The following is an 18,102-nucleotide window of genomic DNA, read 5'->3' on the forward strand; positions in this document are numbered from 1 at the left end:
TGGGCACATTTTGTTTTTTATCTCCAACAATGTGACATTTGGCATCTGAATATCACATATATGGTCGACAGAATTACCGGAACCAAAAGTGATAGAATGTTCAAACATTGCTCAGAACGGCGTATAACGTCATAATATCACGTTTTGAGCACATTTTATTTTTTATCTCCAACATGGTTCAACATGTCATTTGGCGCCTGAATAACACAAATATGGTCAGCAGAATTATCGGAACCAAAAGTGATAGAAAGTTCAAACATGGCTCAGAACGGCGTATAACGTCAGTAGTAGATAAAAGCCGATTCTAGAACCTCCTCTCAGAACCTCAGGTCAAGGTCAAGGCCAAGGTCACGTTGAGTGACCTTGACCTTGACCTTGCCCTGAGGTTCTGGGAGGAGGTTCCAGAATCGGCTATTGCAAAGGGGGTCGTTGACCAGTAACCTAGACCTAAACAATGACCTTTACTTTGAGCTCACCTCAGGTCAAGATCACGTTTAGTGACCATGACCTTGATCAGTAACCTTGACCTGAACAATGACCTTTACTTTGACCTCAACGGAGACCTTGAAGTCAACCTTAATTGTGACCATGACATTGACCTTGTACGTGACCTGAAATGAAGGTTACACGACGTGAGTTCATTGAAAACCCCACTTCGGAGGAGGTATGCTTTAAATAGCAGATAGAAAATCGTGTTCAACAGTATTGAAGTAAGAGTGTTGTGAACATGTTGACCTGCGACGTGTGTTACAAAGAGTTTACTAGACCAGATAATCTTGTGAGACATCAACGCACAGCATGTATTGGGAAACGTCGAAAGGTGGAAGAGGATCAACAAGGAGATGTTATAGTGTGTGAAATATGTGATGAACACGTAACCAGACAATGTTATTCCTCACATCTGCGCAGCAACAAACATAAACAGAAAGCCTTCGTAATAATAGATGATGGTGTAGAAAAAATAGATTCGATATTTGGAGATAAAATATGTAGTTTTAGAGTGAGCGATCATGAACGGAAGTACGTAGACATGAAGGAATTCAGTAACCGAATTAGAGAAAAAGTTATCAGTTTGATACAGTCCGTGAGGAATGTAAATGGTAGTTTAAAAGTGAATACGGAAATTTTTGGATTGTATTTCATAAATACGAAGGAAGAAGTGGAAATCAAATCATTCAACACAAAAAATAAAATTATAACAGTAGCCGTAGACTTGTACCAAACATACGAGGACTTTATGGACGAGATTATGGTGAAAATGTCGGAATTCCAAGAACGGGACTCAGGTAAGAGTATAAGAATAGAAAAGTAGTAAAATGCGAAACTAAAGGCGTTAATACTGCAGGTTGGACCTTGTTGGAAATATTATATCTTGAAGTGAACTGTAACAAGTTTAATCCTACAAGAGCATCGAGCTACATCGACTTACCGACATCCATAAAAGGGAAGAGAGCGGTAATAAATGTGCAAAATAACGATAATAAGTGCTTTGCTTGGGCACTGATGTCCGCGCTGTACCAACCCACAGGTTTACCGCAAAGAATATCATCATACCCAGATTATAGGGAAACAGAATTAAAGTTTGACTGCGTAACATTCCCAGTACCCATCAGAGACATACCAAAATTTGAGGAAGAAAATAACATTTCAATTAACGTCTATGGTATAAATTCTTGGTATAATGGAGAGAAAATGGTAGATGATATTGTAACTGTATGTATATGTAAACAGAAACGGGAGCGTCATGTAAACTTATTAGTAGTCAGCGACAATTTCGGGAATAACCACTATTGTTGGATAAAAAACTTATCTCGACTGATAAATACACAATCATCGACTCATGAACATCAAAGATATATTTGTGAGGGTTGTTTGCAATACTTTTCAACTGAAGACAAGTTGGTACGACATCAGATGGATGACTGTAAAAAAGTGAAAGCAACAGTACCAAGCGAACAAATAAAAGTGAATAAGTTCGGACATCTAGAAAAGGAAAATGTTTTACAATTTGAAGGATTTGAAAAAAAAATGAAAGTTCCGTTTGTGGTGTACGCCGATTTCGAGGCGATTCTGAAACCCTTAACGCCCGAAGAAGGAAAAGTTTACGATGATAATAAACCATATACGGCCCGATGTTTTGAACACGAACCATACGCGTTTGCGTACTACATTAAGTGTGCTTACGATGATAACTTATCGAAATTCCGAATATACCGAGGGCGAAACGCTGCTCTGGAATTTATTATAAGATTGGAGAAGGATGTAATAGAGATCTATAAACAACATTTGAGGCAAACAAAGGATATGATACCGCTAAGCTGTCTGGACCAATTTGTACATGAACTGAGTTCCGTATGTCACATTTGTGATAAACCAATAAACAAAGAAGAGAAAGTGTGTGATCACGATCACTTGACAGGATTGTATAGGGGTCCTGCGCATTCCGTCTGCAATATAAATTATAAATTACCGATGTTTATCCCTGTGTTTTTCCACAACCTGTCGAATTACGATGCCCACATGTTTGTGAAAAGTATTGCCCTAAACAAGGAGGAAGTAGAGGTGATAGCACAAAACAAAGAAAAATATATTTCTTTTTCCAAAAAAATAGTTGTCGGAGAAACAACCGATAACAAGGGAAAGAAACGCAAAGTGTTTATGAAAATAAGATTCGTCGACTCGTTTAGATTTATGGCGAGTTCTTTGGAAAAGTTGGTTTCATATTTGGATGATAAGGATTGTGTGGAAGTGAAAAAAAAATTCAAAGACTCTGAAGAATTTAGATTGATGCGCCAGAAAGGTGTATTTCCATATTCGTTCGTAGATTCGTTTGAAAAGTTGGAGTATAGTAAATTGCCTGATCATACACAGTTTTACGACATATTGAGTTCAAGTAATATTTCAAAGGAACAATACTCTAGAGCACAGACTGTATGGAATAAATTTAAGTGTACAACGTTGGGAGAATACAGTGACCTGTATTTGACGTCAGATGTGTTAATGTTGACTGACGTCTTTGAAAATTTCAGGACAATATCTTTGGAGAATTACAATCTGGATCCTTGCCATTATTATACTGCGCCCGGGTTTGGGTGGGATGCTCTGTTAAAAATGACAGGTGTAAAATTAGAATTGTTATCAGACATTGACATGTTACACTTTTTTAAGAAAGGGATTAGAGGCGGTCTCTGTATGTGTGTAAAACGATCTGCAATAGCAAACAACAAGTTCCTTGACGATTTTAACCCGGAAAAACCATCATCATATATTCTATACTTGGATGCTACCAATTTGTATGGGTATGCAATGAGTTGTAAATTACCAACAGGCGGTTTTCGATGGTTGTCGAACCAAGAAATAGCAGATATAGATGTGGAGTGTTTAGATGATGAACACCTTGGTTATGTCTTTGAAGTGGATTTGGAGTATCCCGAAAGGTTACACAACCAGCATGATGATCTACCGTTTTGTCCCGAAAACATAATCGCTCCCGGATCGAAGCATCCTAAGTTGATTGCGAACTTACAAAATAAATCGAAATACATAATTCACTATGTAAACCTACGTGAATGTGTGAAAAAAGGTCTTAAGCTAACCAAAATACACCGTGCATTGCAATTTCAACAATCGCCGTGGATGAAACCATATATCGATTTTAACTCTGAGAAACGAATGAATGCTACGAATGAATTTGGGAAAAATCATTATAAACAAATGAATAATATCGTGTATGGGAAAACGATGGAAAATGTTGAAAATAGAGTCGATATACGATTAGTGTCACATTGGGAGAATCGTTACAGGAGACCCGGTGCAGAAGCTCTTATCGCAAAGCCGACTTTCAAGTCATCGAAAATTTTCTGCCATAATTTGGCAGCCATTGAAATGCAGAAGGTGGAGGTCAAATATAACAAACCTCTGTATGTAGGGTTTAGCGTACTGGAATTGTCGAAAGCGGTCATTTATAACTTTTTTTATAATTTTTTAAAAGAGAAATATGGTGAAAACGTATTATTGTTATATACAGATACGGATTCGTTAATTCTCGAAATATTTACTGAGAATGTATACCAGGATATCAAAGAAAATATAGAGATGTTCGATACCTCTAATTACAAGTTAAACAACAGACATAATATTCCTCCAGGGCCGCCGATAGTTGGAAAAATGAAAGATGAGTACCCAAATACGATATTAACATCGTTTTATGGTACAGGAGCTAAAGCTTATTGTATTAACACTTTGGAAGGAGTTGTCAAGCGTGCCAAGGGTGTGAAAAAGTATGTTATCGATAAAAACTTAAGTGTTTCAGAATATAAACGGATTATCGAAGATGGAGGTTCTGTGCGAAAAAAGATGTATGTCTTTCGCTCCTCCTATCACACGATGTATACAGAACTAAAGAATAAAGTGGCGCTCTCTGCACATGACGATAAACGTTACGTGATGGAGGATGGATGTCATACGTTAGCTTGGGGAAACTATCTTATTGAAGATCTACGCAGGGAAGATCTTTTGGACAACTTATTGGAGTTGTTAAACGTAAACATGTATGGCTAGTTAAATTGCGATCAGTTAATTTGTAAAAAAAAAAAATACTTGCTTGTATCACAAAACTTGTATATAAAGTAGAAAGTAGGTTGTTAAAAAGGTTACTTGAAATAAAATCAACGAAATTAAAAAAAAGTTTTTTATTTTCTTAGTGTAAAAATTATAATACATCCTTTTTTGCAATCCAAGAATTATGAGAGCTATCCATTCCCAACCATTTCACTCGGACTTTATTTCCTTTTCGACGAAGAACTTTTTCAATTAAAAATACATCCGGGTGTTTCACACGTTGTAATTCTTCGTCGTAAAATGCTCCAAGAATGGGTTCTCCTCTACCATCTTTAATAAGGTAAGTCCTGGGATTAGTATTTTGAACTGTCGCTATGGTGAAAATTTCATTGGACCAAGTTGGTTGGTAACCTTTAGCAAAAGCGTGTCTGTACTTGCTAATTCGCACGTGTTCCCCCACATTAAATTTATGGTGGTTGGGGTCGACAACTTTAATGGAATTGTATACAGTATTTAACAGAGCAGATTCATTTCGTCGATTAACAGCTGAAGGTTTCATGTGAATGGTGCGATGTATTGTGTTGTTGTAAGATTTTAGTAATTTGGGTAGTAAGTCTAACCAGCGATAATTTCCTTGCATACTAAATTCTTTCCACATTTTATTTTTTAGGGTTCTATTAAACCGTTCGATAATCGAGCTTTTTAAAGTGGAATAGGTGCTGTAATGATTAATGTTAAGTTGTTCCATTAATTTTTGAAAATCGCTATTGTAAAACTCTTTCCCATTATCGGTTTGTAAGTTGCTCGGAGTAATATTCTTTTTACTATGCAAAATGTCCTTCATAGCTTGAGTAACCTCTTTCCCAGTTTTGGTTTTGAGTGGTAAGGCCCATGCGTATTTTGAAAAAGCGTTGATAACAGTCAGTATATACTTGTAACCTTTATTGACCGACGCATATGGGATCATTTCAACCAAATCAGCTTGATAAAGATCCAATAGTCCGTGAAGCAGAACGCGGCGTCGCCGATAATGTCGTCTCGCAGGTGCATGTAGTTCGTTAACGAGATCTCGCTTAACACTAACCATTACTCTACAACCCCTTCAATCAACAACTCTACAAGAAAAGGTAGTCCTCCTATCGGTGCATTATTTTTACACTTAATGGTATCTCCGCGTTTGAGTTGGACTCCCTGGAGCGACTTAATAACGATATCGTTAACAAGTAACTGAACATGAGCGGACTTTACAACATCTTTTATCATACCTTCGTAGAAAGAATTGATGTAATCCGTAATTCCACTTTTGTTTGTGATTTTATAAAGTTTTGTTTTTGGATCAACATCTCCATCACCACGTAAAGTTAAAATAAATGTTGATGAAGGTTGTAGAACTTCGGATCTTGCTATGTGGTTCTGTATAACATGGTGGTGAACATGCTTACCAAATTTATCGATAGATGTAGAACCATGTTCACCAAAACGGTTTAAAGGCATATTGGCTTCTGAAGCGTCACAGAAACAGAAAAAAGTTTATATACCCTTAACGAATGACTTGCGCTTCCCGTAATTCCTCTATGAGGGATATAATTTCGTTATGATGAGCAGTATGACCTGCTGCTTCGGAAGCAAGTAGTAAACGCAACCGATCAACTAATTCGTTCACGTCGTCCCAGTATTCGTACTCTTTAATTGCAGCAGGTACTAACAACTTATTTAAGTGACCTGATCCAGTTTTAGGTTTTGGCCAATATCGAGCCCAGTACACATTTGGTCTTTGACCCAAGGAAATTGGTTTGATTATGTTCACAAACTTTTCATTTTCATCATCAGTTATGATACTTTTTGAAGCGTCATAATCTCTTTTATGTACATTCGAACGTTGTAAGATATCTTTGTAATTTCTCGCATCTGGTAAAGTAAATTTACCCGGTTTATTTTTGAATAACAACTCGTATAACCCCGGTGTTCCTGTATAAGTAAATTCACCCACCAAAATGTTTTTCCCGTCAAACGTTATTGGTTGATTTGCGATATACAATCCATCGGTAAGTGCACGAACACCGTAAGTTTGATCGAACTCGTTATTTACATCTACTGTTAAACCCGTAACATAGGTACGTGGTAAGGGGTCCAGCTGCCCTAAAGCTTCTCTAATAACTGTCTGTTCCATCATTCCCTCCATATTCTCTTTCATGCGCGCCAACTGCTCCCTAGCGTCCCGCTCGTAGACATCTAAAGATGTGTCTGACTCACGAACAGAAACCTCAGGTGTAGTATCTCGACCCTCGAACACCTCTTCGTCGCTGAGAAATTGCGGACTCCGTGCGAGTTCCGGTGAAACATCCATGCTAGCTCCCGGTTTAATGGGTGTTGACGTAACTCTACGTTTAGGTTTCACTCTAGGAGTTTCCAGTTTAAGTCCTTTAGAAGGTTTCTGCAAGTCAGCCAGTAAGGCTGAGATATCTGGTGACTGCTCCTTTTTCGGGGTAAATAAATCACGTTTTATCCCGAATTTATTGTCGAGCGCTAATAAATTGACAGTTTGTAATTTTTTGGAAATATCTGTCAGAGGTTCTTTCAGTGGAGCGAGTTGAGCTTCGGCAATGGACTGCTTCTGTTTTATATCTCCTTTCAAAGTGCGTATTTTATGTTTAACATCTTCTCGCGCAGCTATTAACTGTTGTGCAACATTACGATTCATAGTTCAACGTGATAGTGTAATGATCGCACAGAGACTGAGCATGCAGTCGTAAAGTCAATGGTTTTACAGTATAATGTACTCATCGAAACCTTTCCGATAGCGTCCGTTATTTTTATCGCAATCTAAATCAATAACTAATATACCGTGCGGTGTATCCCAACAAGTTCGACAAATTCTGACAAAATCATCCCACGTAATGTCCCCTAGCAAATGATCGTTGTAAATATGTTTCAAGTTAGTGAGATCTTGTTTAAATAAAACTAAAAGGTTGCAATTGTCACGTAAAAGCTGCTTGGAAATGGCGCTATAACTTTGAGCGAGTAAAAAAGTATCAACGTTTCTATGACGACCGTATGAAAAATATTCCTTGATAATCTGTTGCTCTGTAGGAGCAATATCATCAAAAATAATAATTGAATATTCTTTCACCTTTGACGGTGGTAGAAATCGTCCGACATCTGAGTATTCATAATAGCCGCAAGAGCGGATAGGTTTAAGTAATTGTCGTAGAAATTCGTATTTGATTTGGTAGAGTGAATTAGAGCACAAATATACATTCAAAAAGCGCAACCCGTTGAGAGCTGTCAATAAAGTTAACATTACGTTTGTTTTTCCGGCACCCGAAGAACCAATTATCAAACCACGTTTACATTCCCCACCAAATAATTCGCTATGTCGTTTAAATTTATTTGCAGCGAAGTCGTTATGAAGATTACAGATTGGTAGTGTTAAAGGTTGGCTAACAAACTTAACGTCTTCAACCATGCTGACGGGTGATACTTGAACGGGAGATTAACAAGAAATGAAGTCGTAGTAGAAAACAATGTTTATTTTATCATAAAATGTAGCATACAAAAAATTTCAGCAGATTATTTATTATCATTGTTTCAAAATAATGGTTTACAACACTTTAACTATATAAACTGTTAACATTGAGTTTGAAAGTTATTTAAAGCGTGCGTAATATTACACAATATTTATTTTACAATAAGACGTGGTATACATAAATTTACAAAATTATTTATTATCATGATTTCAAAAGTATCTGTATGGTTGATGTAGTAGAACCACCAGTGGGTTATTCACATACAGATGTTATGTGATTAAACAAAATAAAGCAGTGTAAGTCACAGTACAATTTACACTACTTAGTATTAAATTAACAATAAGTAGATACGGTAAATATTCAAATAAGTAATTAATAATACATATTAACAAAAGCATGGGAGCGGTAACAATAAGTAGATACGGTAAATATTCAAATAAATAATTAATAATACATATAAACAAAAGCATGGGAGCGGAAAAGGTGAAAAGGAAGCGAACTTGTTGTCATATCATCAATTCGAACGATTTTCAGTATCATACAAGGATGGTGTACAAATTTGAAAAAACCACCTACAACATATTAGTTGCTGAGACATCCCTCCGACAATTCCTCAGTACTTTGATCCTCCTCAAGTTGTGGTTTAAAACAGACTCGAAACAAAGACACACGACAACACATCGCACACCAATATTTTTTATTTAAAATAATAGTCTGCAATCGTTCAGAAGATGCATACTTTATTTTCGAGCGCAATTTCACACGACAATCCAGTTGTAAAACGTTCGTTATACTAATATGGTGTAGGCGGCGTCGACAACGATAGCAAAGGTTGCCCAAATGTGATTCATAAAAAACATACCTTGCTTGATACTGAAGACCCACTCCGAAAGTTGAACTCCAATCAACCGGAGAACCGTGGAACAACTTATGTACGGTGCCTTGCGACATTTTCTTTCCAAAGCGTTCCACGGTGGGGAAGCAAACCTCCCCAAGATTGATTCGATCGCCCTTTCGGGATATTCGACGCCAGAAGCATATGTCCCAGCTGTACATTACGTTTAGTAGTAGAGTCTTTGGTAAAACATCTACTAACCGCAACGTACGGTCTTTACGGGAAATCGTCGAATTAACGCTCTCCATAGCCAACTCCTGCAACGTTAACACTGCAAGAGACAAAAAAACTGAACGAGCTTCAAAAAAAAACGCTATTAACCGTTGTCAGGCAGCAGCCTGAGAAGGGACTTATACAGGTTAATTTTGGTGTTGTACATGTTAAGGATGTTTGAAGAAGCAGCAAAGCAGACGGTGGGATTCTGGTTTACTGCATTCAACGCGTTCACGAAGTGGCGCTTATGATGTTCCAAAGTCGTCACTTTGGTTTGCAATTGAGGTTTCAAGCCCAAGATGAAAAAATCCTCTTGGGACAAAAGACTGCTTGCCAAGTTGGTTGTTGAATGCAGAAACGCATCAACCCATGGGTCGGGATGTGCGGTATTTACAGCTGGAAGATTTTGCCTCTGCGGGATAGTAGGGATAGGTAAAGGTGGTGGGAACACCACATTTTGTGGTGGGATAGTTGTGATAGTTGGCGGGCTGTCACGGATGTCGATGGTCACCTCTGGTGGAGATGTAACCACCGTTGCAGGTCTGGTTACTGTAGCGAGTGTAGGTACTCTTCGTGTGTTACGGGGAGGTTTGGCTAATGCGTTTCGCAGCAATCTACAGGAGTCTTGTGAAGCAGGAGAAGGGTTTGGGCGGGTAGTTTGTTTCACGCAACCCCTTGACAACAAGTTGACGCGTTTTTTTATACGGCGGGATGTGTACCGTATGGGTCCACTCGAGAAGACAGGCGAAACACATATCCTATCGGAGGGTTGGGATACGTCTTCCGTCGCTGGTACAGACGGTGCCGCAAGCACCTGGTTTTCAGCAGGTGCTTGACTTGTGACATCCGTATGTACAATATCTGGAAGTGGTTGTACCACGTCGGCCTGATTGGTAGCAGGTTCAGGTGGCACAACAACTTCCTGATATGTTCCTTCTTCTCGTATCTCCATACTGATGCGAGTTAAGCCGTAGGACGACAAGGTTGGACTGGTGGTAACAATCGCACCATTGTCGTTCCCTGGCTGTGACCGGAGCTCATTCATTATTTGCTCGTACAGTGGTGGGTCTGTAGTGAAATCCTGCATGGTACGACTCAAACCGTCAAAGTTGCCGCTGCAATATAATGGTAACGACGGTAGGCTTGACTCAACAACATTCGTACTGTCGTTATTGCGTGGCAGCACGGCAACCAGTGGGTCGGTCATACCATCGGTATTATCGCTTGCACGAGCGTGGCTGTTACCAATTAAGTGAAGCATAATGGGAAAGACTTCAAGGAATCAAAAGGGTTACAAAAAATTTGGATTATTTTATTAAAATTATACGTTCGCTCACGTCTGACAAGTTTGCAATCCGCTGAAGAACCACTTTTCTCAGCGTATAACAATTAATGTCTGAAATCATCACAAACATACATGAAGAAAACCGATAAAAATTGTATTGATGTAACTTACTTTTCAAATGGTTTTCTATCACGTCTGACAGGTTTGCAATGCGCTGAAGAACCACTTTTCTCAGCGTATAACAATTAATACCTGAAATCATCACAAACATACATGAAGAAAACCGATAAAAATTGTATTGATGTAACTTACTTTTCAAATGGTTTTCTAGCAGAAGGCGATTTCTTCGTGGTCGGAAAAACACAGTTTTTAACAAAATCTGTTATTATTGTAAACACACTTTTTAAGGAATTATCGTCTTTTGTACACTACTATATCACTCAGCGACTGCTGTACACGGAGTGAGGAGTAACCCACTTTCCACTACCTTTAAGTACGGGTTAGTGAACAGGTATTTGTCCGGTCAACTGTCTGGGAATGCGAGGTCGTTTAGGTCTTCTCCTTGTTATCGCCTGTGACTGAAGGGGAGGTCATACTGTCTGGGAATGCGAGGTTGTCCAGGTTTTCTCCTTGTTATCGCCTGTGGCCCAAGGGGAGGTCATACTGTCTGAGAATGCGAGGTCGTTCGGACCTTATCTTCGCCCGTGACTCAAGGGGGGTTACAATCCCCCCTCCCCCCTCCCCCCTCCCCTCCCCCTCCCCTGCCCCACCCCTGCCCCACCCCCCCGCGCGGGCGGTCGCGCGAAGCGCGGTACGGAGCGGAGCGAAGCGGAGCGTAGTTGAGCCCGCGCGGGGGGGTGGGGCAGGGGTGGGGCAGGGGAGGGGGAGGGGAGGGGGGAGGGGGGAGGGGGGAGGGGGAAGGGGAGGTGAAGAGGTTTCTTTAAATAAAACTCATCAATATGGATAAAAAAATAACATTTATTTCTTTTCTAACGTACATTTAATACAATGCATTTTAGGTGGTGGTGGTCCATCGAAATGAGTTTCCGCACAATCATTATTATAATGTTCAAGACACGGTAACTTCATTTGTAACATTTTCGATTGCTGGTAGGCGAACGGTAGTTGGGTCCAAATTCTTCGTAATTCCATAGATGGTACTTTATCGAAATAATACTGTGTTGGTAAATATTTTAAATCACGAGCTGGAATGTTCGCAAATGAGGCATCTTGTTCATATTTTTTCATTACGCTGTACACTTTCTTGGCAGATGTAAGTGGCCAACACCCAAACACAGTGAACACTTGTTCCATCGCAACCAGCTCTTAACTATCCCCCATTACGACTTGTCTCTGCTTTATAGTCACCGACTGTCTTTCGCATCCTTGTTTTGCACCCCCTCTTCGACAACTTCTTGTAAGTGGCGTACATTGGAAAGAGCGCACATACTTCTTCGTCGCGAGTGAAAAGCACAGCTCGGTATACCCATCTCAAGTTTATAGATACTACCTTCCAACGCAAATATCGGCGCGGAAATAATATGTCTTAAAAATTTAATTTTTTCAGGTCCTTTAACATACACTTTCTTGACATTCCGACACAGATATTTGACTATGGCGTCGAATTCCATTGGATGGATAAAACCAACTTTCCAGTCGATGCAATGATGATGTGTCATTAACCAGTTTGCAGTATTCCTATATTTAGATGGTAATGAAGCTATACTGCTACTCGGTTGAAAAACGTGGTGGGTTATGCATTTGTTACTATCACATGATGCTAATTCTTTAGGTACGAACTGATCTTCGTTGACCATGAAACCTTGTATATCGAGAATTATGTATTGAGTTTTATTTGAATACATCTTGCTTCCGTACATCAACACGATTATCCATACTATGCAGCCGTAGAAATCTGTCGCACAACTTATACTCTACGACTTTTTTTTTGTTTACGCTGAATATAGAAGTCTCACATTTCGGATGATGAGCTACGGGTGCGATGCGGCTCAGGATCCGATCCAACTACACACTACCAACCCTTCTTTCCCCATACTCAAGTCATTTGTTTGACGATTTTTGTTAGTGGAGAATATTGAAACGCCTTATCATGTAAAACTAAACAGTATGCTGTGGTACCATCAGGAATCGGATTTTTTGTCGTAAATTCTATCCGTATTTCTACCCCACTTTTGTGTAGCGCTTCTGCTTGATATGTACAATCAATTCCAATCAGTGGATAATTTTCAATAAATTGTTTCGGAGTGAGTAATGGTTCTCCTTCCTTCCCATAGTAGGACTTTTGAAAGCGTGTATACATGTCATATAACACTGCGACACGATTACTATCAAAGTCCACGTTCAGATTATCGTATGGGTAGCGTTCACCGTTTAGGAATACCGTCAAATTGGTGAGTTTTACATTATCAAAGGTTGCCATGTTCGCCAACTGTTTTCCTTTCTTCTTTGTTTGAAACCCAATTATTATAAATCTAGGTGTTTCCAACTGCGGAGCTGTTTTCACAGCCCATGAATGCTTTGTTGTTTGAGGTAAAGAAGGATATTCATGTACTTCCCAACTGCGAAAAGGTATTTGCAGATCAATATTTCGTCCTGCTATTTTTGTTAGAGCTAATTGTTCTCGTAAGCCTACGGCTAGATGGGGCATTCTCCACACAACTTTATCGATTTTTAACTGTAACGGTTCTTCTACCGTATTCACAAGCACATCATTATCATCATTATTACGAATTAACACTAGCTCTTGTCTCACATTCATCACAATTGTTTTAAAATCTTCAGCAAACCCTATTAATGTCTTTAGCGGTACACTCAATCCAAAATTTCCATTTTTATCCATTATTGCATCCGTTACAGGGGATGTTGGGACCACTTGACCTAGCAGATCCTCGCCCATGTTCCAACCTGCGTTCGCCAACTTTATTATATCGTGAGGGGTATACGAAAAGTATCCTTTCATACATGATGTTAACCCCACGTTTCTCACTCCATCTATTTGAACACCATTTATAAGATAGCGAATATCACTGAACATAAACGCTACAGGATTATTTATCAATTTTGCAGTTGCACTAGCATCTTTTGTTGCTTTACCACTCGCATCCAGTTTACGTACGCTCCCTTCCACATACAAAAAACTTTCATGAGGCAATGTGTAATTGTCTATTTCGGGTATGCCTATACGAATTTCATCATTGTTACCGAAGCTAGTAGAACCAAACGGTTGATGGGAATGATATTCGTAACTTACAATCGAGTTATCTACTTTTATTTTCTCCGTGACGTTTAAGGACTCCATTTATAGTAGTTGAAAACCTAAGTTGCTTAAATACTGACGATTGACGCGTGTTAACTGGGTAGTTGATTTTCGCTTACTGTTAGGTTTTACATCCTTTCGTACCGTTTTATACATTACTCTATCACCCAGATTTTCCTGTGCTTTTCTTCGAACGTCGTACACTATACCCATATTAAATACCCTACTACTCACACCGATTTCAAGTGCACTCTCACGGTCACTTCTTCGTCTCTGAAGTTTACCAACTGACCGTCCTGATCAAGTATGCGTACTATTAATGTACTAATCACGTTCGTTGTAACAGGTAAGTAAATCGGTTGTTGCGGAGCTTCTATTATTTTAAAACCAGCCGGTACGTTCGGGAAGAAATGATACAACACGTGCATGGGTTGTCCATTCGTATACGATCCGGAGCTCAAATTACAATAAATTTGTAATGCATTCGTTTTATTTATATTCACGATATGATCCGATTCTGTTATCGTGTTTTTAGGTATAACTTTAGGGTTAAAACCAAGTAAGGAACCGATTGAATTATCGCTAGCAAAATTTATTCGCCGGTTTGTTTTTATCTCAGCACGTTGCGTATTATTATTACCTCTTATGCGTATCTGTGTACCCGGTGTAGTCACGCTGAGAATATTCCTCGCTGTTAATGTTTTTTTAACGTATTCGTTAATATCGTTAATATCGTATGTTCCTAGCGGTATTTCAATATTCTCTGTAAAATTTCCCATATGATCTTCATATTGTAAAATATTGTTTGTTGAATCGATATTAGGTAACGTATTGAACGTTTCGAAATTTAAAAGAGCTAACTCGTATGTACCGAGTTCATTCAAATAAATCGGTGGGTTAAAGTTACAAGACAACTCCGACCCCCTTCCGGTGAGCGTAAATGTATAACTTGTATGTATTGTATCTTGTTCCATTGTTGTTCTCAAGACTAATCTTACACGGATACTTCCTTGGTATTTAAACTATCTAAGAAATGCAGACACAATTGTCCACAATTTGTTTGATCTTCTTTTTGATATCGTCGATAATTATACCTCACAATATTTCTCCCCCCATCCGATATAAAATACTTCTCCACTTCAATCGGTGGTCGTAAATCTCCATAACTGTCAAAGTAGTTAACATTTACACCATCCTTGTTGTAAGCTGTCCAGTGAGTACCGGGACCCGTACGATTATCAAGATTTATTATCCCACTCTCTCGTTTTCGGATTTTCTTCGGTAAATTGTTTCTCATGTACACCCCACGAAAGTTTAACAGATCAAGCGCTCGTGCATATCGCCTTAACTCTACATCCGTTAAAGAATGTTGGGGTATTTTTATTAGTTTTTTGCTACAGTTTTATAACCACAACCCTTTTTATATGGATTAATAAACATTCCTGTACCAATTTTGTTCGCCCTCTTGGGGCGTTTTAGTCGCTTTGATTTTCGTGATACCGTTTTCATGACTAGTCCGCAACCTTGCTTATATGGTTTAATATACAAACCGCTGCCGATCGCTTTTGGTTCCATAGCCCGATTGTGACGTTGGGCTTCTTGTAACTGCTCCCTTGCTATTTTTGCTTCGTTTACGGTTTTTGCAATAGCTGCTGCACCTCCGCCTAAAGAACCGAGAGCACCCAAAGCTGCAAGTATTAAGGGTAAAAAACCTCCCGTCTTGGGAATCTTGATTATTTTTCCGCGCGGTTTAAGTATTCTACCTTGATAAGGTTTCAACAGATTGTAACCCACTTGTACATCTCCCTTTGTATTCGTACTGTTGGTCTGTGCAATCGCTCGCCGCACTAAGTTCATTGCCTGCGTAAACGACAACTTACCGCCACGTTTCAACTTCTGACGAGTTGTCCCTCTACGTCTTAGGGCACGAATTTGCATTCCCATACCCATTATTGTTTTTCCTTTCATTATCGTTGACACTAACGCCGACGATAGTCGCTCTCCTAAGCTTGCGTCTTTACTTCTCAACCGCTCTTTCGCCGTCTTATACAACTCTTTATCGGCTATGTGTCGCTCAGCTAAATTCGATGTCGCTGCGTAGGCAATATCATGCGTTTTACAGGCGTCGTCTAATTTATTCACTCCCCGATCTCCACGAACTAATCTCTTTACCAATTTGGTTCCCGGACCGCAATAATTATAACCTGGCAAATGTAGTTCTATCGGAAGCTTATTGATTAATGTATTCACAATACCTCGACCAGACCGTTTGCTTGATCGATGCATACTGTTTCACTGTCCTAACATTCATACCATTATATTTAATAGCTTTCGCACATTATTCGGTGAATATTGGATGGTTAATAATACGCTCACATTTGAAAAAAAATTTTATTTATTTTAAGTCATTACATATTTAAATCTTTCATGAAAAATCTTATTTCTAAATTCGCTGCTTAAGTACAGGTGTAACATATCATTTACATAACTTATTCTATTCTTAAATCTAAGACGATCTAAATACATTTCCTCCCAATTACACTTTCGTGATTGTCTATACGCATAAGTCCATGCATACATTCTATGCATCTCATTTTTACTCTCATCAATCCGCACCTTACCCATGTCTTTATTGATTGTGAAATAATTTAAACAAATCTACATCCAACAAGATTTTATCGAAATTGTACAACATCACTTCCTTACTTATACATATTTGTTCAGAACACGATTCATTGAGCATCGTTAACATATTACGTTTCACATCTCCATCCATTGCAGCTAACGCGTTTATAACACTATCATAATATGCTTTGTAATTCACAGTTCTCAATAATTTCAGTCGAGTTGCTACTAAATCTGCTACGTTCCAAAGCTCATGCAACGATTCATATGCAATATATACATATTCTCCACCCCTCTCCAACTTTAAAATCTTGCAAACGTTTTCCATCCAATCGCACGATATACTGACACCACACAACACTATCTGCGACGGAGACTGATTAGCAAAACTGTTTGTGATTGTTGACTTATACATAATAATGTTGTGCCAATCGTTTTCCGTTAATGTTAAACATTGACCTTTTCCCATTAACCTTACCACTGGTTCAAAATGTAAGTCAGCACTTAATCCTATTGCCACACATTTCGTGCGGCTCTTATTTAGTGCATACACTGTTTCCGAAAATAGAGGACCTCTACTTGCTCTTACTGTACTGTCCGACATGTTGGTTAAGCTCTCCATGTTATCTATTCTCGAAACTACTTCATTATTACCGTTAACACTTTGCGTCATAATAAAAGGGCTTAAGTCTGCAAACGAATCTTTTCCATCAGCGACCGCTTGCATATTGTTACCACACTCTATAACTGTATTAAACTTTTCTTGTTTTAACACCTCTTCAGATGCCACGGGTGTCAACGAGGGTTTTATCACCTTTGGACTTATGCTCGCTTTTTTGGACACCGCCTGTTGAACCTCGAGACTTCTCTTCGGTGCTTTTGTATATTGTTGTCTGGAACCCACTAAGTATATATAACATTAATACTTCTGCTGTAAGACAAGTGTTTATGGACTTACTTGTTCTGCGTTGTTATGTCACCACTACGTCGGATGATTTCAATGAAACTAATCTTTTATGAACCTGACTTGCTATTTATGCACATCATTTTAGGTGGGGACGTCACGGTCACAATTAAGGTTGACTTCAAGTTCTCCGTTGAGGTCAAAGTAAAGGTCATTGTTCAGGTCAAGGTTACTGATCAATGTCATAGTCACTCAACGTGATCTTGACCTGAGGTGAGCTCAAAGTAAATCCAACCCGGTCATGCTCCACTCCTCCGGGAGCACCCGAGAAGAGTCATCACTCGACTTGAGTACACCAAAAAAAAACATCATGAACTGCTAACTCGGGGGCGTCGAGTTGACACCATAAATAATACGTTAAAAAGATATGCAATTGTTTATCATTTATTAAAGACGAGTTCAATAAATTAAATGAAATTTAATTCGGTTGTTTTTCTTTTCCATTTTATATATTAGGATTAGGAATGTGATACATTTAAATTGAATAAAAAAAGTCAGTACAATAAAAATTAATTTATTTAAATTTTAAATTTTAACACTAATCTAAATCCATTTTTAAAAATTTTAAAATTAATTTAACATTTTCAATTGCACAACTGCTTTCCGATTTATAATGATATGCGCAAGAATTTTGACTCAACGAAAGCAAAGGGCAATATATATTATCTTGTAAATTAATAATCACTGGCTTTACCGATGATAATAGGTCTCTCAATACCTTTTCTTTTTGAGATCCCTTTACAAACACCACCTCCA

The 18,102-nt window shown here is 38.6% G+C and overlaps 3 protein-coding genes across 5 annotated transcripts; 1 reads left to right on the top strand and 2 right to left on the bottom strand.

The window, feature by feature from the left end:
• Positions 1-378: 378 nt before the first annotated feature.
• On the top strand, positions 379-4,560 carry LOC139429446 (uncharacterized). Its single transcript, XM_071195208.1, has 2 exons — positions 379-1,286; positions 1,346-4,560. The coding sequence occupies exons 1-2, from the start codon at positions 728-730 to the stop codon at positions 4,558-4,560; spliced, it is 3,774 nt and encodes a 1,257-aa protein (XP_071051309.1). The 5' UTR covers positions 379-727.
• A 3,509-nt stretch (positions 4,561-8,069) lies between these two features.
• Positions 8,070-11,210, bottom strand: LOC139429379 (uncharacterized). Of its 3 annotated transcripts, XM_071195099.1 has the most exons (3): positions 10,793-11,210; positions 10,652-10,732; positions 8,070-10,591 (listed from the first exon to the last, which is right to left on the bottom strand). In XM_071195099.1, exon 3 carries the CDS (start codon positions 10,454-10,456, stop codon positions 9,299-9,301), a length of 1,158 nt encoding a protein of 385 aa, XP_071051200.1. In that variant the 5' UTR covers positions 10,457-10,591; positions 10,652-10,732; positions 10,793-11,210; the 3' UTR covers positions 8,070-9,298. The 3 variants fall into 3 exon arrangements, with proteins under 3 accessions (XP_071051200.1, XP_071051201.1, XP_071051199.1); XM_071195100.1 differs by lacking the exon at positions 10,652-10,732; XM_071195098.1 differs by having other exon boundaries at positions 8,070-10,732.
• A 1,326-nt stretch (positions 11,211-12,536) lies between these two features.
• Positions 12,537-13,799, bottom strand: LOC139429447 (uncharacterized). Its single transcript, XM_071195209.1, has one exon. The coding sequence runs from the start codon at positions 13,797-13,799 to the stop codon at positions 12,537-12,539; it is 1,263 nt and encodes a 420-aa protein (XP_071051310.1).
• Positions 13,800-18,102: the final 4,303 nt, after the last annotated feature.

Source organism: Onthophagus taurus, chromosome 3 (genome assembly GCF_036711975.1).
Source record: "Onthophagus taurus isolate NC chromosome 3, IU_Otau_3.0, whole genome shotgun sequence".
Taxonomy (NCBI): domain Eukaryota; kingdom Metazoa; phylum Arthropoda; class Insecta; order Coleoptera; family Scarabaeidae; genus Onthophagus; species Onthophagus taurus.

Bases quoted from the DNA above. Each gene is read 5' to 3' on its own strand.
- LOC139429446 (XM_071195208.1), top strand. From the start codon at position 728: ATGTTGACCTGCGACGTGTGTTACAAAGAGTTTACTAGACCAGATAAT. The intron at 1,287-1,345 runs GTAAGAGTATAA...TTAATACTGCAG, and splicing joins ATTCCAAGAACGGGACTCAG to GTTGGACCTTGTTGGAAATA.
- LOC139429379 (XM_071195100.1), bottom strand. From the start codon at position 10,456: ATGCTTCACTTAATTGGTAACAGCCACGCTCGTGCAAGCGATAATACC.
- LOC139429447 (XM_071195209.1), bottom strand. From the start codon at position 13,799: ATGGAGTCCTTAAACGTCACGGAGAAAATAAAAGTAGATAACTCGATT.